The 22106-nt window shown below is 39.7% G+C and overlaps 1 protein-coding gene across 2 annotated transcripts in view; it reads right to left on the bottom strand.

Moving 5' to 3' along the window:
* LOC117964471 (TBC1 domain family member 22B-like) overlaps window positions 1-22106 on the bottom strand; it is a 167368-nt gene that overhangs the window by 105454 nt on the left and 39808 nt on the right. For both annotated transcript variants that reach the window (XM_034908012.2, XM_034908013.2), the window contains one exon: window positions 54-182. In XM_034908012.2, the coding sequence (XP_034763903.2) occupies window positions 54-182 (129 nt within the window). The remainder of the gene's footprint in view (window positions 1-53; window positions 183-22106) is intronic.

Here is a 22106-nt window from a genome sequence, read left to right as displayed (position 1 = left end):
TAAACAGTGAACGCTCCTTTAAAGAGAGCCTCACACTGTGGAAATCCTGCTACCTGTCTGTAGGTGTCCTGGTGATGCTCCTCGTTCCTGGAGTCGTAATACTGCTCTATGAACCCAAAATACTCGTCCCGTTTCCTCTTCAGAACGATTTCTCTCCTCTCCATGTTTGCAGGCAGATAACCCTGTAAAAAAAAGCATTGAATGTTGGTGACATTGAGGTTAATACTGTCAGACCGGCAGCTCCCAGCTTGCCACAGTTTTTTACAGCACTGTGGTGTACACTCAGCTTTACACTTTTCAATTACGCCGTGTGGTGGATTACAGAATTCTGCCTTTTCTAGCTAAAGCCGCTTAGTACATTAATCCTGTATTGAAACGCAATCCAAATTCAAGTGGAATTCACACAAAACCTGCATCACAGGCACACAGTCAACTTCAATATGTAAACGTAGCAGCATGGTTTGTATTTACGAATTAGAAGTCAATACTGTAGTATGTAGAGATGTCTTTAATGCAGTTTAGCTTTTGGCCTTGAGATCTTGTGACAAAGAGAGAATGAACTCTTGTTTTAGATCTCCCTCCTGACCGGTGAGGGCGCTAGGGAGGAGAGGCAGACATCCCCAGGAAAGGTCACCTGGAAAGGAGGCGGAACCACGTTACGCAACGTCATCGACTCCGACGGGAAGCGTTGTGGCAATCAGGTATTGACTGACGGCGGCTGCCCTCGCTGACCAATGGGGACGGGATGGAGCATACAAAAGGGAGCGTGGCCCAGGGTTCTGTTCCTTCTGACTGAAGGTACTGTGTGTGTGTGAGAGAGAGAGAGAGAGAGAGAGCATCTGACTGCAAGAAATACGAGCAGGGGAGGAGAGAGAGGAAACGAAATACGGAGAGTTCTTTGAGTGTGTGTGTGGATATACCTGCTAACCCCTGCACCTTTTGTCTGTCCATAGAGCACTGACGGGACGCTCCGGGATTACGTCGGAGGAGCGCGGACCCGGAAGTGCCGGACTGTTTACGGTGGTTCACCTCGTTGGGATTGAGGAAGGACAGACTGTGTTTTTGTTGAAGCTATTTGTTTTTGGTTTTTCGTTTCATTTGGGACTGCAACCCTTTTTCCCTTTGTTTTGTCGGGTTACACATTGTTGTGTATCCCGGCACTATTATTATTATTACTGTTTAATCGGGTTACACATTGCTGTGTATCCCGGTATTATTATTTGTTGGGTTTTTGCCGTGTGACGAATTAAAGCCGGGAGTTTTTACCAACAAACCTGGACTGGTCTGACGATCATTTACACCACACGCTCAGCTATCCTGTCACAGATCTACATAAGCAAAACGAACCCTGTATAGAATGGAAATTATTTCTAATCTGAAGAAACACTGTAACCAACACTCTAGAATTGAACTGAAGATGTGAGATTGGGATAAAAATATTTATATATGTATTTTTTATCCTGTAAAAACTTCAGGGTCTGCTGCATGTGAATGATCTAACACCACCATTTATTTGTATTTATTTTACAGCAGAAGAGCAAGAATCTATATCTAATGAATGGACATTAAGAGGGGTTGAATCCATGAATGGACATTAAGAGGGGTTGAATCCAGCACATCACAGCCACCCTCTGTCACATCTGAGTGAAAGCTCAAGTAGCTTTCAGTCCAGGAAGGCCCCGTCATCTGTTTCTATTAAAGTGAGCTGCGTTGAAAACCCCAGATGGAAATCTATAGCTGAAGTATGAAGCTCCCCGGCCCCTCTGACATCTGAACTCGTTCCACAGTCAGTGCTGTGCTTGCAGGCTTACGAGACGCCTGGGCCTCGCCGTTCTCTAACATTCTGACTCGCAGTCATGAACACAAGGCTCCCGGGGTGCCTGCAAACCAGACCTTTGACTGATCTTCAGTCCAGTCCAGTCCAGTCAGCTGCATAACCGCAACCCTTTAACAAAGCCTAGCATTTTGAGCTCATCTCACTGCATAATTCTGCATATCTTTCATGAAAATCCCTGTAGGCTCTCATTGTGCAGAAAGTATTGACTGAACCAACAAATAGAGATGCATGAATCAGGGAGCCTAGAGATACAAGCTCCCCTGGCATGAGCTGGTTAACTTTCTACCAAGGACAACAGATACACTCAATTATCCAGATCCTTCTGAAACCACTCAGCCACTTTAACATGTAATTATGCCTATCTGCGAGACACAAAAAGTATGAATGAATTACGTCCTTGAAACAAATGTACAAGATGATCATCACTAATTTATAATTCTATATATACACACACACACACACACACCGCTTACAACGGTCGCCTTGTGTTAACGTGATTCACCCGCAGTAAGTGATGGCCGGTATAAACTCCCACACAACAACCTGACATTCAAAATATCCCCCAATCACCAGTACAGTAAACAAAACAAATACACGTTGTGACGGTCGCGTGGTTCCTATGCAACAGTATCCGACTCCCAGACACAGATAAATAGCCACGTCAGCCCCGCGCATACATACACAGAAAAAAAAAAAACAATCAAAACACAAGATATATCCCAGCCTTTTTTTTTTTTTTAAATAGGGAGGGCAAACTTTGTCTCTATATTCGGTACACTTACAGTATCAGCATTTTCTTAAACTACATTTTAGATGAGAAACAAACTACTTGAGTGCTCAAGAGACCTTGAATTATACAAAAAAAAATTAAATGTAGTGTAATTAAAAGACTGGAGTAAGCGTTTTGGAAATATCCCCCGATACCGTCCTGGTTAATCTTTCTAATATCCCCTGATACCGTCCTGGTTAATCTTTCTAATATCCCCCGATACCGTCCTGGTTAATCTTTCTAATATCCCCCGATACCGTCCTGATTAATCTTTCTAATATCCCCCGATACCGTCCTGGTTAATCTTTCTAATATCCCCCGATACCGTCCTGGTTAATCTTTCTAATATCCCCCGATACCGTCCTGGTTAATCTTTCTAATATCCCCCGATACCGTCCTGGTTAATCTTTCTAATATCCCCCGATACCGTCCTGGTTAATCTTTCTAATATCCCCCCCGATACCGTCCTGGTTAATCTTTCTAATATCCCCCGATACCGTCCTGGTTAATCTTTCTAATATCCCCCGATACCGTCCTGGTTAATCTTTCTAATATCCCCCGATACCGTCCTGGTTAATCTTTCTAATATCCCCCGATACCGTCCTGGTTAATCTTTCTAATATCCCCCCGATACCGTCCTGGTTAATCTTTCTAATATCCCCCCGATACCGTCCTGGTTAATCTTTCTAATATCCCCCCGATACCGTCCTGGTTAATCTTTCTAATATCCCCCGATACCGTCCTGGTTAATCTTTCTAATATCCCCCGATACCGTCCTGGTTAATCTTTCTAATATCCCCCGATACCGTCCTGGTTAATCTTTCTAATATCCCCCGATACCGTCCTGGTTAATCTTTCTAATATCCCCCGATACCGTCCTGGTTAATCTTTCTAATATCCCCCGATACCGTCCTGGTTAATCTTTCTAATATCCCCCCGATACCGTCCTGGTTAATCTTTCTAATATCCCCGGATACCGTCCTGGTTAATCGTTCTAATATCCCCCGATACCGTCCTGATTAATCTTTCTAATATCCCCGGATACCGTCCTGGTTAATCTTTCTAATATCCCCCGATACCGTCCTGATTAATCTTTCTAATATCCCCCGATACCGTCCTGGTTAATCTTTCTAATATCCCCCGATACCGTCCTGGTTAATCGTTCTAATATCCCCCGATACCGTCCTGATTAATCTTTCTAATATCCCCGGATACCGTCCTAGTTAATCTTTCTAATATCCCCGATACCGTCCTGATTAATCTTTCTAATATTCCCCGATACTCTTTATACTTTTTAATAAGTGAGGCTATTATTATTATTATTATTATTATTATTATTATTATTATTATTATTATTATACGCAATAAAACGTTGCATGTTTCAAAAGGTACTTTGTAATTTAATAAGAAATATAATACAGGAATATAGGATAAGCAGCACATAAGGCAAGCAACAGAACAGAACAAAAACACCGTGGACTTACATGATTGATGAATCTTGAATGATGTCATTTGTAGAAAAAATATTTTTACAGCCCGTGGAAGATTTTTTAAATCACTGTAGCCCACAGAAATCCACTGGGAAGACGAAGAGCCAGTTTGAAAAACTAAACAGCGAATACTCACAGTCAACCATTTGGTTTTTTCGTATCATGAGCAATTAAAAAGGCAATTTTGTTTTGGTCCTCCCTGTTGAAGAAGGTCCAATTTAGTCTTTGAACGACCTTTATTGTTGGTTTTTATTCTTATTTTTTCCTCCGTAGAAAGAGAGGAAAATGGCGTATGAATTAAAAAATCTACAACATACTGTGTGGAAATCAAAACTTAAGCGAGTAGCCACACGTCAGCCAAAACCTGCCTGGCAACAGCCACATCAAGATTAAATCTAATTATGAGTGGTAGAGGCTAGCCTCAAACTTGCATCATGTAGCCAATACAAATACATGTAAAACTGACAGACAGAGGGTGACTGCAAGTTGAAGACGCACAGAATCCCACCCATTTTGAGGCTACATTAGCCAATAGCAATACAGTAGACCTTAGAAAACATGATGTAAGGTAACCTTTTATTTTTTTTACTTTCACAAAATTACACATAGGCTTAGCCTCTGTGGCCTCTTATGACGAGCCACCCCTGGAGCACACTTACCAAGGGAAACATTTACTGAACTGAAAGAAGTGCATTGCCTCTTGACCCCCTCTCCGGGAACGCCCACCTCAGTGGGGGAGTGAGCAGCTAATCCTCCCACCCTGCTTATTCAAATAAAGCATCGTCTTTTATCAAAAAAGCTTCTTAACTGAACAGCACACAAATCAAATTGGGGAAATTTGGTGCCAAGTATTCTGGTATGCTAGGGCTTCGAGGTCGGACCTTGATGTACACAAACACAGTGTGGTAACTGGATCCGAGTGTCTGTACTCCCCTGGGTGCAGGTCTAGATTTGATTGAAGAAGTCTAACGAGTTCATCCACTTCTCTGCCATGCAGGCGATAGATAACAGGAGCTCCATTTTTAAATGACCCCATTAAAGCTGTTATTATATATATTTATTTTAGAAAAAGACAAAATCCAAAGAGGCGCTAAAGTCAGAGCACGATGCATAGTCTGTCTGTCTGTCTGTCTATTGTAACAAAGCACCAATTGCTCGAGTACCTATTGTGACCTTCCACACAGTGTTGTAGGGGAGATACTCAGAACACAGAAGAGTTTTATTCAACAAGGTAATACCTGTACAGTTTAATTTAAGGTAGTACAGTTCGTTATCGGGGTCACAAGCAAAATAGGTCGGTACACAAGCAGAAGTCAATCATCGTTTCTTCATTGTCAGCCAGAAACTATTTAAATAACAATTCACCAAACACAATACTCCCAGTTCTCACTCCTCAAACTCCCCAACCAGAATGAGTCTAGACACTGCCTTATATATTCACTCAGATAACAAGCTGCAGGTGCTGAGCATTATCCCTATTGTTGAGCAGCACCTGTCCTGCAGCCCAATGCATCTTGGGAATTGTATTTATTTCTTATTAATCTCCACCATTTTAAAACCATGTGGACTACATTTCCTTGTAACCAACCACATACACATTTCATAAAGGATAGTGGCTTTATAGAATTTGCCGCCGACGTATCACCTATCCAGGACTTTACCCCACACCTTACCAAAGTGTGTATGTATGAATGCATGTATGCATATACATATGCATGTATGTATGAAGTGTTGTTTTACTCCCTGTTTTCTTAGACAAACCTTCTATGCGCTTGCTGCCCTTGATCCCAGTCAACCGCTCTAGCTCTGGTTACTTCTAGCAGCCTGCATGTAAACTGGCTGCCTTTACCAAATGCTGTGATGTATATTTAGTAAACCTCAAATCAATAAAACTTCCCAGTATGTGTTCATTGCCCTAGGTCAGAAAATAGTTCAAACTCTTTAGTCCTCAGTTAAATCCCAGCTAAATTTCATGAGCTGTACTTTGTAGTGCTGTACTCAATATCTGCCTCTTTTCTGAAGCTTCAGCTTGCCAATAATTTCCAGAAAGAAGCCTAGTTAACATAATGGAGTCGCATTTCTTCGGATATCTTCCAAGGGAACGGAATCTAGGAATCTATTACAATGTGGGGAAGCTATAAAAAAAGGTCAACAAGATGCTCAGATACATTGTGAAAAGTGTTGAATTTAAATCAATGGAAGTAATGTTAAAACTTTACAATCCATTAGTAAGATCTCACCTAGAATATTGTGTTCAGTTCTGGTCACCTCGTTACAAAAAGGATATTGCTGCTCTAGAAAGACTGCAAAGAAGAGCGACCAGAATTATCCCGGGTTTAAAAGGCATGTCGTATGCAGACAGGCTAAAAGAATTGAATCTATTCAGTCTTGAACAAAGAAGACTACGCGGTGATCTGATTCAAGCATTCAAAATCCTAAAAGGTATAGACAATGTCAACCCAGGGGACTTTTTTGACCTGAAAAAAGAAACAAGGACCAGGGGTCACAAATGGAGCTTAGATAAAGGGGCATTCAGAACAGAAAATAGGAGGCACTTTTTTACACAGAGAATTGTGGAAGTCTGGAACCAACTCCCTAGTAATGTTGTTGAAGCTGACACCCTGGGATCCTTCAAGAAGCTGCTTGATGAGATTCTGGGATCAATAAGCTACGAACAACCAAACGAGCAAGATGGGCCGAATGGCCTCTTCTCGTTTGTAAACTTTCTTATGTTCTTACCAAAACATCATTTTGCTTTTCTAAATGAAACCCTGAAAGATTTCAAGTGCATTCATTTGCCAAAGTTAATCTGAGTAACAGACGTGCACGCTAGTGTCAATTAAAATCGTGCATTCAGGCAGATGCTACACACAGGGCAGCACCGGGACTTAAACATCACCGCTTCAGAAACGAAGCAGAAAAATTCCCAGTAAAGCTAAATAAACATTTGAGGTAGATTGGAGTTTGTGTTGCAAATCAGCAACAAAGCTAAAGCCCTTAAGATAACAACCAAAATAATGAATGTTCCAATTCTGCAAAGAAATACATTAGTTAAGAGACAGTTAAGAGACAAGTAACCCCTTAAAACTGTATTTTCATCATTCGGAACACATGAATAACACTGGGCTAATTTGGCAATAGATAAATATAGACATCTAACTATCACATTTTACTCAAGGTTTAGACTCCTGAGGGGAACCATAATAGTGTGTTTACATTTACAATGCAGACCTGAACCAGCACAGAGTCGATCAGATTAGAACAGTGGTTCCCAACCTGTGGTCCGTGAGTAAACTCCAGGAGGTCTGCAAACAACTCCCAGAATTCAGGCTACGCAGTTCTTGTAAAAACCAGTTTCTGCACAATCACACGTTGTGCTACTACCATTACTAAGCAACCCAAGAAACCGCTTAACTACACGATACATAATTATAAGAGATGCACGTAGTCTGCATTTTAACCCTTTATCTTTTATTACAGGTGTGCCATTAACTGAAACCGCTTTCTAATGTGAAACACATACCAACTAAATAACTTGCACATTATGAAGGCACATTTGTCTTTTAAAACAGATTTCTTTTTTTTAGCCAGCATTATTTAAAAAAAAAATAAAAAAATCTAGAATCTAGCATTCACATAAATGCATTTTTTTTCTAACCTGTGCTCATTCTACTGTTCACGGTTCAAGGTGAAAAAAAAAAAAAACCTAATCTGACTGTCCCAGCCTTTTCGCTCTGCATAAAAGTAACATATTGCATTGAATATTCCTAACTCTGAAAGCCTATATATATATATATATATATATATATATATATATATATGAAAAGAAGAAGAAAAAAAAAACAGTTTTAGTACTTTTCATTTTTAAATACAAAATATGTGCTACAGGGCTGCCAGGGATATAGGACTATACCTATTATTTCCATACGTCTTTGGAGAGGATAGCTGCATACATTAAGAGAAGATAATGTAAAACAAAAAAAAGAGGCTCTATTTGTAGCTTGACTTGCGAGCTATACCGTAGTATTAATGATCGATTTCAGCTCCATGTTATTATATGAGTTTATTCAGCCAGGTTTAATATCTCACAAGACTATATGCCAAAAGGAAATTCCATTAAACACTGCTTCTGGAAATAATGACAGTCTGTTCTTGACACTGTCATATTTAACCAAATGTGTGCCACCAATCCTGTTTAATTTACACATCACAGCCCACAAGTAAAAAACGGTGACATTTCGAAATCTAAGATGAAATACTTTGCTATTATTATGGCTTCCGGTAGACTTTTGCGATATCATTTTGTAATTTATTTGATTACATGACAAATAAAATATCAAAATTAAGTCTTAATCCTAAAATTCTAGGTGTGCAAAGCTTTTGGCCCTAGCTGTATAAACCCTTCTTTACTAATCCGTTAATCTGAATTCAGGGTCAGATAAATATATAAAGAGATCCCTGCACCAGTGTGATTCACACAAACATATTTAAGTCAAAATAAATGTAAGGCCATGTCTTTTTGTGCAGATTTCAAACTGGCAGATAACACTTGCATTTTTAGCTGCCGACATTGCTGCAGAGGCACACAACTGTTCAATTATTATTAATTTCTTAGCAGACGCCCTTATCCAGGGCGACTTACAATTGTTACAAGATATCACGTTATTTTTACATACAATTACATTATTTTTACATACAATTACTCATTTATACAGTTGGGTTTTTACTGGAGCAAGCTAGGTAAAGTAAACCTTGCTCAAGGGTACAGCAGCAGTGTCCCCCACCTGGGATTGAACCCACGACCCTCTGGTCAAGAGTCCAGAGCCCTAACCACTACTCCAATTCGCTTTTTATAGTTAAAGCAAATTAAATGACATTTTATTGCGTTAAACAAAACGGTATTGGTAAGGTACATGCATAAAAAGTGTATTTTAAAATGTTACATTTTAAATATATTTATTACCTTACTGCGCGATACTTTACAGAATGTGACAGGCATAAGAAATGTATGGAATAAAGTTTTATCATTTCAGGGGGAAAATGCAGCTGTCTCACTTTAAGCAGTAAATGCTGAGGACAAGCAAGCGTACTAAGTTAAAGTTAGTCTTATCCTTCACAGTACTGAGTTAATCCACTTGAACAGGATCATCATGAATCTGATTTGGTACGTTGTAAACGGGATCTTGTTTAATCTGGTTTAGCAGATGATCTACCTGTGATGATTAACTTCTAGTGCGCTGCAATCGGGATTAGCGGGTGGACTACCTTTAGTCCAATCAAGTGGACTAAACTTCCTTAATCCACCAGTTAGATACATCAAGTGGACTATGTTTGGTACACTGCAATTGACCCACAATGCATCAGATTGTGTATTTTATTTTGAACTGTGCTGACACAACCTAATAAATGTCTCTGGTGTTAATGTGCTGAGCACAGTGATGCCGTTTTTTAAAAAGAGGAAATACAATAGCAAAGCCAGGATCATTTAACAAGTGTAGTGTATCTGACTGGGACAAAAAATGAAGGCTGAAAACTGTGTCTCGTAGGGTAAGTGCACCCATTAAGCCCACTACCATGTTTGACTTCAAATAAAAAAGAAAAAATATGATATGTTCTGCTGCTTGATTTCTCCACCAATGCATGCATTTGTTTTTCTATACCAGTTTTTATTTTAAGCCAATGAGATGTGTGTTTATTAAGATATGGTTTACCATGTGCCGTCACTTCCTAGTAGCCATTTTGAAAGTGAAGAAAAAACTTTGCTGTGGAGGCGACCCCCAGAAAAACACTTTTTTCACATCTTTTGAGTTTCTTTTGGGGTAAGTACCAATACTTAATGTAAATTTAAGAGATTAATGTTCTTAAATATGCATAGTAAAACTGAGAACAATGATATTAATAATAGTTTCCAGCTAAATCAAAAGATTGCTTTAGAGAGGTAGCGATAGTACCACATGTCACCGTCAACATGCTAGTGACATAAGGTAGTGAGCGACACCAATATAATAAATCAGAAGTATTATTGGCTTGCATTTTCCAAAGCATTTTGTCCTATATTAATCTTAAATTAACCTTGAATAGTTGTACATGTCTATAGTTTTTGTAAAATTCACAATTTTCTCAGGTGGGTTTAAAGGGTACAGTGCCACAAAAAACAGTGCCTCTGAGTAGAATGTAAATGAAAATAAGATTAACTTATTAAATTATGATCAATATTAATTTGCATAATGTTGTAGTCTACAGTATTTATTTATAGCCCAGACAATTGGTTTCTAAATACATAATAGGTAGAGTTTTATACAATGTCTTTTTTACCAAAAACTGCTGCTGTTCCAATTAAGCCCAGTGCGCTCCTTTTAAGCCTACTTACATAGACTGTATATAAAATGTATGTTAACAGAATATAATCATATTTTGATTGGAAACATGTAGAGTTAATCTAAAAAAATAGCTAAAATGTTATTTTTACAGCTTTAAGATGGCTAAGGTACGAAGAAACTACAGTTCGTGCCCACGCATGTTAGAGGCACATTACCGAGAGGGTACAGTTAGCAACCTGTCTGCACTGTCCAAGAAGTTTGGAGTGGACAGGAAATCCTTGAGGCAGAGAGTGAAGAATGACATAAGGGTTGAGGCACATCAGGGACATAAGACCTACCTTAGTACAGAGACAGAGAGGGAGATTTCAGGCTGTCTTCAGGTAGGATAGCCTATAGTAAGCTAAGTTAAACCATATAGCCTAGGTAAACAAGAATAGGAGTAAGGCAGTTGTTAGGCAGTGTGTAAGGAAATGAGGCACTAAATACCAATTAGAAATATGAATTGATTAAAGCCCTTGTTTTAAATTTACCAGTTTTCCCTCTTTATCATTTGTAGGTCCTTTGCCAGTGGGGTTGGGGCTTCACAAAATCAGATCTTTTAGATCTAGTTGAAGTATGTGAAGACTAAGGATATGGAGACCCCATTCACAAATGGGAGACCTGGACGGAAGTGGTTTGAGAGGTTTATGTGAGACCACCCAGAGCTTACAGTGCAAAAGTCTGAGCAGTTTCCAGAAGCAAGAGCCAAGGCATCTGCTGACTCATCAGTACATGCCCACTGGTTCAACCAAGTGCTTGGAAAGGCAATGGATGACACAAAGCTGCATGACAAACCACAAAACATATATAATGTGGATGAAACAGGCTTTATGACTGACCCCAGCTCTGAGAAGGTCCTAGCCCCTAAGGGGTTGAAAAATGTCTACCAAAACACAGGAGGGAGTGGTAGAGAGCAAATCACAGTATGCATTACTGGGAATGCTGCAGGCCAGAGCCTACCCCCCTATGTAGTGTACAAAGGAAAAAACCTTTACAGCACCTGGTGTAAGGATGGTCCTTAATCGGCCAGGTATGCGGTGTCTGATCATGGGTGGATGGAGAGAGCACTATTTGAGGACTACTTCCAAAACCTCTTCTTGAAAGAATCCTCAAAATGGTCTGACATGAGCTCTCCACGGATCCTCATTTTTGATGGCCACGCCTCCCACATCTCCCTGAGAATTGCTCAAATGGCAAAAGAAAACAATGTGGTGCTCCTGTGACTCCCCTCTCACCTCACCCACATTCTGCAACCTTTGAACAAGGCAGTGTTTGGGGAGGTGAAGAGGCAGTGGAGAAAGAAACTACGATGTCACTCACGAGTCTCCAGGGACAAAATCAGGAAAGAAGATTTTCCTTCGAAGTTGAGTGATGTCTTGGAGACAGCTATGAAGTCCGAGAACCTGAAGAGTGGCTTTGGGAACACCGGGATTTATCCCTTGAACCCTGATCGAGTGAGCAGCGAGGTGACGGAGAGTTACACACCATACACTGAAGTGGCTGCTGGCAACGCTGATTCACTGGAGGATCTTACCATACAATTGCCCCTTCTCAAAGCCATGCCAGGGAGAGGCACACCTGACACCTTAGTTGTGTCTCCCCCAGCACAATCATGTTCATTACCCTTGCAGTCAGCTGCCAATGAGGAATCCATGTCCCAGATCATTCTGAGTGTAGAAACCATCCCTGGTTCCAACTTTCTAAACATTACTAACATTGAAGTGGCAAGTCATCCACATGAGCAAATGTCAGCACCCCAGCCATCAACTTCAGCACACTCAAGCTCGTCTGCCATTGACAAAGACACCATCAAGGATTTCTTTCTAAAACGAATCACACCACGCAATAAAGAAAACATCAAGAAGCAGAGAATCACAACCCTTAAATATGGGGAATCACTGACATCTGCTCAAGCCATGGCCAGGCTTGCTGAAAATAAAAAGAAGAGAATGGCAAGAAATAAGAAAAAGAGGTCAAGAAAGGAAAGACGACAACACAGAAAAAAGGAGATGCGCCAAAACCAGTTGAACCAACTGAGGATGGCAGCAATGAAGATGCAAAATCACATGGCAATCCCCCCTTCACCATCAAAAAAGATGTATACTATACTGTAATGTTTACATCACCTGCAGCTTACTACATTGGAAGATCCATTAATGAGTCCACACCCCCTGAGGGAGAAAGATATGTTATGAAGTTTCTTAACAGAGGGCCAGACAACACATATTTTATGCCTCCAAGGGACAAAATTGAAGATGTGGAGAGAAGATTCATACTCTGTAAGGCAGAACTGGAGGGTGCTGGACCATTCCGCTTGAAGAACCATCATGAGATTGAAAGTCACTACAGAAATATGCTTAAAGTCAAGATGTAGCCTAGAATGGCAAGTCAATGCTAATAAAAGCTGCCACAAAAGCAGAGATGCTGTAGTGCAAATGATAAAGAATGACTGTATTCTAAATGATAGATTAACCTTGTTCTTTTTCACTGGTTTGGACTACACTAACATTTTATAAGATGTTGCAAACCTGTGTTTTGTATGATGACCATCTGAAATGGTTTAGGCTGCTTGCATGATGAATTGAAATTACTTTTATGAATTGATTTTAACAGCTAACACTGTTTTCCTGTGAAGGAAATGTATTCAATAGACTTTTTAATGTTTTAGACCTATTAATTAATTAAAATAGATTTATTGACCCAAAGCATGTAGTGGGCTTATTTGGAACATACATGGGCTTAAATGGTACATCAGGTACCCATTAAGCCCACTCGGGACTTTTCACATTTTCACTAATATAGCTTTATTTTTTTAAAAATGGAGTAATATAACTTCACATGAGAGATTAATCTTTCATTTTCTCATCACTTCTCTTCCAGAAACCAGTGAATTATATCTTTAAAATGTCTCAACTTAGATTTTGGTGGGCTTAAAAGGTACACATACCCTAACCCTATTCACATCATGGCACTTACGATGATACACTTACGATGATACAAAATAAAGCCTATACATTTAAATTGATGAAACTTCCACAAGCTTGCAGCTTTATTTTTCAAGCTGTATAATTGGTAGTGCCGGGACGCATCTAATTTAAACAAGCGCTTTGCGCGGGTCTAATGGCATGTTACCTTTAAACAAAGGACTGTATTCACCCCGTGAAGGAAACCTTTCATTTTCTTAGCTACTTTACTGTAACGATTTGTAAGGTACCCACAAAACCAAACATTTTCTAAAATGATACGTATCAAAATACGATCACAGGTTACGTTTGCACATATCTGAGAAAAATAACGTTTTGTGGCAACTGGCTTGTTTAAGTTATCCCACATGAATTATTACATGACTGTTCACTTTATAGCAGTTTGTATTTTTAAATCCTCTGCCTCTGTCTCTCAGCGTTCTGTCAAAGATCTTTTTTGGTTGTTGTCCAAGTATCAAATCGCAACATCCTGTTGCTGTTGTCTGTGCTTGTTTGTCGCTGACAATGGGGGCGGGCGGTCTCAGGGAGCACTACGTTCACAGTGGAGCAAGAAACAGAGCAAAGCCATCGCAGAGCCCTCTTTGGAGCAGGCCACTTTTAGGATGGCTGGACCTGGCATGGCTGTGTTTACACTACAAAAAAAATACCTAAGCTGTCTCAGAGCCGGCTTAAAAGTGGCTAGTGTAAACAGGGTATAAGTGTACTGCAAAACTGCATCATTTGTAATACAATTGAAATATATTGTCTGTCCCATTAACACTCCACACAGGCCATATGTAATGTGTTTTGTGTAACAAACAGTTGATAGAACACAGTACAGTGTTATTAAAATGCAATAAAATACATTGTATTTCTTCATAGGTATATACAGTATGTTCCCCATCTTTTAGGAGTGTTTGTTGAATTCAACACTCTCAGTTCTGCTGCAATCACAAACAGAATTCCAGCCCCTTGCAGGAGATTCTCACATTATTCTGTTCCCTGTAAATTTCCCCTAGTAAGACACTCTCCTTTTCTGACAACGCTGAGATTAAAGAGAATGATGAGTTGCTCATATTGACAAAGATCTGCCCATTTAGAGCCAGGCCAGGGTTCTGATAAATCACCTGTCTCCTGACAGCCCTGCTTCTCCAGGTAAAGATTACAAAGAAAGCCCGACTCCAACAAAGTATTGATCCGCCGGAAAGTGCCTGAATAGCTAAATCTATAACACTTTTAATTAACAAAAAGATACAAATAATAAAAATAAAAAGATTCCCGGGATATGGGCTTCTTACTCAGCACGTGTGCCTGAATTCACCTAAAAACACTGCTGACAGCCTCGCAACTGCTACCTTCCACATGGAAACTACAGGGCAACTGAAAACAAAAAAATCTGTCTGCTCTGTAATGCTAAGCAGAAGTGAAATAGCTGGTGTGAATAATCATGTTGGAGTTCATTTCCTCTATTCTCTCTCTTTAGGGTTTAACTAGCTATTCTGTAGCATCTTCCAAAGGACTTGTGCTATTTAATAGAGGAATTCAAGAAAAAGTTGATTGTTTAGAAACTTAGTTCTCCGATGTATCTTCAGTACTTTCACCCCTCAACAGGGCCTTTGATGTAATAAATGGAATAAACCTTAACCCTTGATGTGACAAATAATAAACCCTAGCCCTAACCTTTGATGTAATAAATAGAATAAACCACAACCTTTGATGTCATGAATATAATAAACCCTAACCATTGATGTAAGCGCATGGTTATTATTATTATTTATTTCTTAGCAGACCCCCTTATCCAGGGTGACTTACAATTGTTACAAGATATCACATTATACATTATTTCACATTATACAGATATCACATTATTTTTACATACAATTACCCATTTAAACAGTTGGGTTTTTACTGGAGCAATCTAGGTAAAGTACCTTGCTCAAGGGTACAACAGCAGTGTCCCTCACCGGGGATTGAACCCACAACCCTCTGGTCAGGAGTCCAGAGCCCTAACCACTACTCCACACTGCTGCCTCGATCTATTCAATTTAGAAATGACCATTTCGAAGAACAAAACAAGTGAGACTCTGTGGCAGGGTGGAAGCCCTACACATAGGAAATATGTAGTTCTATTGTATATTTTTTGCGTTATTTGTTGTAAATTGATTGAATTAATTGTTTAACTGCTGTGGCGCTCCGCTGGGGATGATTACCTGTCTGTGTGGAGCAGCAGTTGAAAGCAATGAGCTGTTCCAGCAGGCAGGTGGGCGTGTCTCGGCAGAGCGTTAGTATAAAAACATAGAGATCACTGTGATCGGGGCTGCTGCAAGGCCTGCCGTTTTCACGACACCTTTGATTTATAGTTTGTTGTATTGTGTTTTATTTGAGTGTTTGTACAGTCTTGTATCGTCCTCTGTGCGCTACCATCGCTGGTAGCGTCACATGACATTATTGTTTACTTTTTGTTTATGTTTATTGATTAAATCCTGTACGCCTGTGTCGGCGTATCAAAGTCAATCTCTCTACCTCAGTCTCTTCTGTGTTCTCCTCGATCGCCTGAGGCAAGTATAGCAGGACTCTATCACAGACTCAAACACACATCTGACAAAAGTTTTTTTTTTTTCTTGGGCACTATCACCACTTTAATTTTCATATGGGGGGGGGAGGGGTGTAAATATGCATGAAGATTGTCCGTTTCTACAGGGTGTGAGGAATGCCATGTACTGTAGCTTGGTCTTTCTTTTAGTATCCCATCGAAAGGCAATGACCTTGAAAAGCTTGTACCTCTGTTGTTGTCCATATTGTGATCGGCTTCAATGCATCTTAACCAATTCTATGCTTTCCCCCTTGTGGCTTCAGCCTCATCCCAGCATCTCCTCAAGCGACTGGTGTTTCTGTGCTCTCTGAACTGAATACTATGCCAGCCATCATTTGTCTCTTCTAAAACTCTCTATTGATTAAACTTCGAAAGGTGTGGTGTCCAAGATTAGAACACTGTGCAGCCTTTCTCCACCAGCTTATCCAGTTCAATGCACTGTCAGGCCATAGCCAGAGATAGAGAGAGGGGGAGAACAAAAAACAGATAAATGGCTTTGTAGTGAAGTGGGATGTCCCTGCGGTCAATAGATCTTCCTTTCATTTAAATCTTTGCTAACACGTCTGCTGTAACTTTATATTTCTGCACTTTGCTGCAGGTCCAGTTCATCTGGCTCCATTATGACAGGGAAAAAAAAGTAAATGTTCTGACTTGTTTGGCGTCAGTTTCCCAGACTTGCAGATAAAACAGCAGCTTTATTTGTTGTGAATTCAACATTTCGTTTACATCATATCCAGTCTCACAGTAAGATGCCCCAATCAACACCCAGATAAGCGATCGAAGTGACTACCTTTTTGATGTGGGATCCGATGTGTTCAGGTCAAAAATGCCTTTCACAATCTTCCCAGGACTCGTTGGTATCACTCAGCAAGATTTGAGCTGACCTGGGAGAGGCTACACAAGCGACAACGCTCTGAGAAGGATTGTTGTTATTTTGTATTATGAATATTGTTTTAATAGCATTTATTATTAGGATTAGTTTCCTATTTGAATACACAGGGTGCAACATTTTTGTGTATTTGATTACCTGAACTCTGGTCCCTTACGCTCCCAAGAATAAAAGGCAAATGCATGTGTACAAGCAGACACCATAACAGTGTAAGCCGGTAAAGTTTAGCTGGGTTCACAAAGTGTACAAATAATGTCCAAGATGAGATTTCTTCGTTCAATACCCTATTTCCTTAGGCACAAGCTTTTCCTTTTGTTTACGGAATTAAAATACAGAACTCAATGAGCAGCAACGTCACAGCGCGGATCTCTTCCAATTAAAGAAACAGTAGCACAAACCACCAGATAATGTTTTGCTGTAGTGTATTCAGAATAAAATAACACAACATCATATAGCAACCTAAATATTCTACATCTGTTTAATTCTAACAAATAATATTTATAAAAAAATCTTAAGTGTAAATATTGAAACCTGGCCAAAACAATAGAAAATACATTCCAACATTACAATAGTTTAACATTACTATTATAACTAGCCATCAAGTACTGACATCAGATGAAATGAAGTCAAGTTACTTTGTTTATTCAATAACCTGTAAATAATTCAAAACAAGGATAGCTGGTTGTAATTTTAATGGTCAGTGCAAATATTGGCGTTACTCCATCCATTCACAGAAAGTCAACAGTAGATGTTTTACACTGAACTGCAGTCCAGAGTTAAAAAAAATAACTCCTTTCCAACTCCAAGTATCTTGCCTTTTCTTATTAGTCACTGCGTTGTTCTGCTTAACATTTAGTATGTCTTTATATTCATCATAACGTTAAAATACCTGTCTAATTTCAATGTTACCCAAGTTTGGAGTACTTCTTTTAGCACTTGCTATATACATTATTTTATTTCAGTTCACACATTCAAAGTTTGCCGGTGCCATGCTCCCAGAAGCTGTTTCACGACTGGCTAGCAACAGCTGCAGAAGCTGCTGTGTACAGTCATTACAGAGGAACTCAAGCAAGGATCTGTTAACATTAGCAAAAAACAAGGCAATAAAATTGGCAACAATTTCAAACTGAATAAGATTACTGTAGAATGTTTCTATTACAAGCATTGCATAATTAATTAGGGTCCTGCCATATAATATGCAAATAACGAGTTTAAGACTGACAACCTGTTAAGCGTCAGCATTAAAAAATTAATGACACATTTCTACTAGTAGCTCATGTAAAAGGCTTTTTTGAGTACTTGAATATGTAATATGCTATTCAAATATTTTATTTTTTGTGTAATCGTGTATTCGACTACACTGACCCCTAATTAGGATTATTTTAATTCAGTTTTAGCGTTGCTGTGACCATATGGTAACAGCTTGGTTGCATGTTTGCTTGTGAAAAAAATCATTTGTACACATACATTTTCAAATCTTAATAGTATTTTCATTTTCTGACAAGCACACAAATGTGTGCATGTTAAATGTTAAGTAACAAATATTGAAAGGCTTCGTTTAGCCACTTTCTTTTGAGACGTGGGCTCTCTTTGGTTACCATATACAGTGAGAAACATACAGAAAATAAAAAACCATCATGAAAAAATATAGAAATATATTGGGCCAGATAAAATTGCATCCGGGCCAGTAAAAACAGAAGCTCCGTGGATATGGGGCCAGTATTTAAAAATCTAAAGATAGAGCCCTGACTCTGCAGAACTGGTACTGATTCCACAGCTCAGAGGTTCTGTCCATGCTCATTCAAATGCTCCTTCTGCAGCTTCTTGTTGCATTTCAGATGCTCAGGGGACTGCTCTACAACCTCTTATTGAAAACATATTTTTTTGCTTTGTTTAAATGTTCCAAAATGGGAATGGAACAGATGCCTAATTCGACCTTGTATTAAACTTCTCAGTTGATTGGTTCTAGTTCTAGTCCCCTGTAGTTTACAACTTAGAAAAAAACAGCCCCACACTGAGTTGTATGAATTATAATGTTCATGTCCGAAAGGCCTTGTCCCTTACCCATTCTAGCACTCACACAGCGAGCAGCCTAGCTGTGAATCTAATCGCAGGGGTTGTACTGACAGACTGGAGAATTGCAAATGTAATACCGATCCACAAAAAGGGAGACAAACCCGAACCAGGCAACTACAGACAAATAAGCCTGACTTCTATTATATGTAAATATATGGAAACTATAATAAGATCCAAAATGGAAAATTACCAATATGGTAACAGTATCCTGGGAGACAGTCTGCATGATTTTAGGAAAGGGAGATCGTGTCTAACTAACCTGGTTGATTTTTGAGGATGTAATATTGACAATGGATAACTGCAAAGCATATAACATGCTGGAATTTAGATTTCCAGAAAGCTTGTGACAAAGTCCTGCATAAAAGATTCATTCTCAAACTGAACGCAGTAGGGATTCAAGGAAATGCATGCAGAGAAAAGTGTAAGGTACTGCATGCAGGCAATAAAAATGTGCATAATAAATATCATATGGGAGATACTGAAATTGAAGAAGGAATCTATGAAAAAGAACTAGGAGTTTATTTCGACCCAGGGGACTTTTTCAACCTGAAAAAAGAAACAAGGACCAGGGGTCACAAATGGAGATTAGACAAAGAGGCATTCAGAACAGAAAATAGGAGGCACTTTTTTTACACAGAGAATTGAGGGTCTGGACCAACTCCCCAGTAATGTTGTTAAGGCTGACACCCTGGGATCCTTCAAGAAGCTGCCTGATGAGATTCTGGGATCAATAAGCTACTACAACCAAACAAGCAAGATGGGCTGCAAGGCCTCCCTTTGTTTGTAACCTTTCTTAGTTCTATTGCTGAGTCTCAGAACCATGTGCCTACTGGCTGTTTAGTCATTTGTTCCAAAGATTAGCCAGAAACCTTGCTCTCATGTTACATCTTGAGATCGTGACAATTAACACTCAGAGAACATGGTAGAAGTATGAGTCAGAAAGAATGAGTAATACCCATACAGGGACAGGCAAGAGTAGCCCCCACTGTCTCCGATTCAAATGTAATACCAGAAACAAGTAGCAGCATGGAGGCTCTCCATCAGCAGAAATCACACATTTCCACAGATAGGATGTTAACCATGGAAATAAACTACTTCAGTGATTTCATCCAGATGGTGGGCAACAACGAGAGCTGAACCCATTATTGTATTTTGTTTTTCTTTTCTCAGCAAACTGCTCAAAATATCACTGGTTTGCTATCCCCAAGGCTGCTGTATAACTGAGGGCAGGCCAAGCTTGATCAACATGCACCTCTTGGATGTACCTTCAGGACAGAAATTCTGGACCAATAACAACAAATAAAAAAGCTAACAAAAGTTTGGATTCAGATGTCCCCCAGCACCAGAGAAATCAAACGCATGCCCTCCGATTCAGTACCGTGAAGATATTAACCAAACGTATGCCCTCCGATTCAGTACCATGAAGATATTAAATCAAACGCATGCCCTCTGATTCAGCACTGTGAAGATATTAAGGCCACTTGCACTACATCTGAACCCAGTAGTTAACAAGCAGGCAGAACTTCTTTAAGTGTCGATTGAACAAAAGGAGTTTAATTGCAATCAGACAATGCCCTCATGAGTGACAGCTGTACAGAGGTTACTGACAGCGTCAGTAATTGAGAACAGAGGACCTCTCAAGCCAACAATACTGCTACTGCGATGCACAATACAGAGCATGCTTGAATCCTCATGCTGCATGTTTGCATAGACCTGCATGCGCGTGCGAGATACAGAGATTGCGTGAGTGAGTGAGTGAACTAATGCATACTGTGCACAGAGAAGATAATACAAATAGTCATCTCTGGTGAATCAGATCCAATGTTATTCTGGTTCAAAAGAATGAGAAATAATGAGACCAGACATGTGCTTTACGTTAATTAAACAACATTTAGTTCTCTAAAAAGAACACACAGCGCAAATTGGCACTGAAGGCACAGGATCAATAAACATGCTTCTGGCAAAGCGCAGTCATTTAGTCAAACAGCTGAACTGCTATGGTTTACTGTTGCAAAGTGCCACTTGTAATATATCTGGCCCATATTCAAAATTTAACTACGGCAAGACATATGTATATCGACTGACAATCAAAACCGCATGTATCCGTTTGTATTATTAATGTCAAAATGACCCAAGCCACAGCTTATGTTTCTTATGTAACATGCAGGAGACCTCATCACTGCAGAAATGCTAAATATAAATGTTTAATATTGTGTGCCTTCATTGAAGAGGAGATCAGGAACCAGGCTGGACAGCAATCCAGCTGGACTTGATATTGAACCAGGCTGAAGTTCGGTTTTCAAGCATTGCACAATATTAAGAAAGAGACAAAGAAAAGAAAGGACAGACAGAAAGAGACAAAGAAACGACAGAGACAAAGAAACGACAGAAAGAGACTGTAATGGGGTGCCAGCTCGCTCCTATAATTTGTGTTTATTATTGTTATTTTTACTGTTGTTTTTCTTAGAATTCTTGTTTGTTTTGGATTGGCAGGGAGGAGGTTAAATTCCACCCTGTAAAATACAGGTGAGAATGTGGCTGGAGCTTTAAGTGTTTAATTGTTAATTATTAGTTAAATGGGCTCCAGCCACAGACTATAAAAGGCAGGTGAAACCCTTTGTGTAGAGGAGTTTTTGGGTGAGTTTTGTTTGTTGGTGTGCTGTGCTGTTTAGTTTTTTTGGTAAAGAAACTGTAGTGAAGGCTAATACCCAGCCTACATTTCTGTATTTTGTTTAAACCTTTTGTTTGGGCCCTTGTGCCTATTTATTTGATTATTTTTGTTTAATAAAGATCATTATTTTGCCCCTTCCACTGTCTCTGAGCCTCAAACCTCTGTCATCCTGCCACACGTGGTGTTAGAGTGGGATAGCGCCACCTAGAGGCTCAGAGCAGTTTTTTAAAAAAAATTATGAATTTTTTTGAATTTTTTGAGGTTTTTTTTTTGGCGGTGCGCAGAATGGGGAAAAACCAAAGGCAGCGAAGAAAGCAGCAGCAGCAGCGGCCGCCACCACCCACCCAAATCCTGTGGGAGGACCCAGCGAGCTTGTTCCTGTGGTGCTCCTGGTGCGGGAAGGAGGACCACCGGTGGAGGTCCTGTCCGGATGGGCCACCAGCTGACTGGTGTGGGCGC

This window comes from Acipenser ruthenus, chromosome 29 (genome assembly GCF_902713425.1).
Source record: "Acipenser ruthenus chromosome 29, fAciRut3.2 maternal haplotype, whole genome shotgun sequence".
In the NCBI taxonomy this organism is placed as follows: domain Eukaryota; kingdom Metazoa; phylum Chordata; class Actinopteri; order Acipenseriformes; family Acipenseridae; genus Acipenser; species Acipenser ruthenus.
Note: the sequence above shows the minus strand (reverse complement) of the source record. Positions and strands in the feature narration are given on the sequence as shown.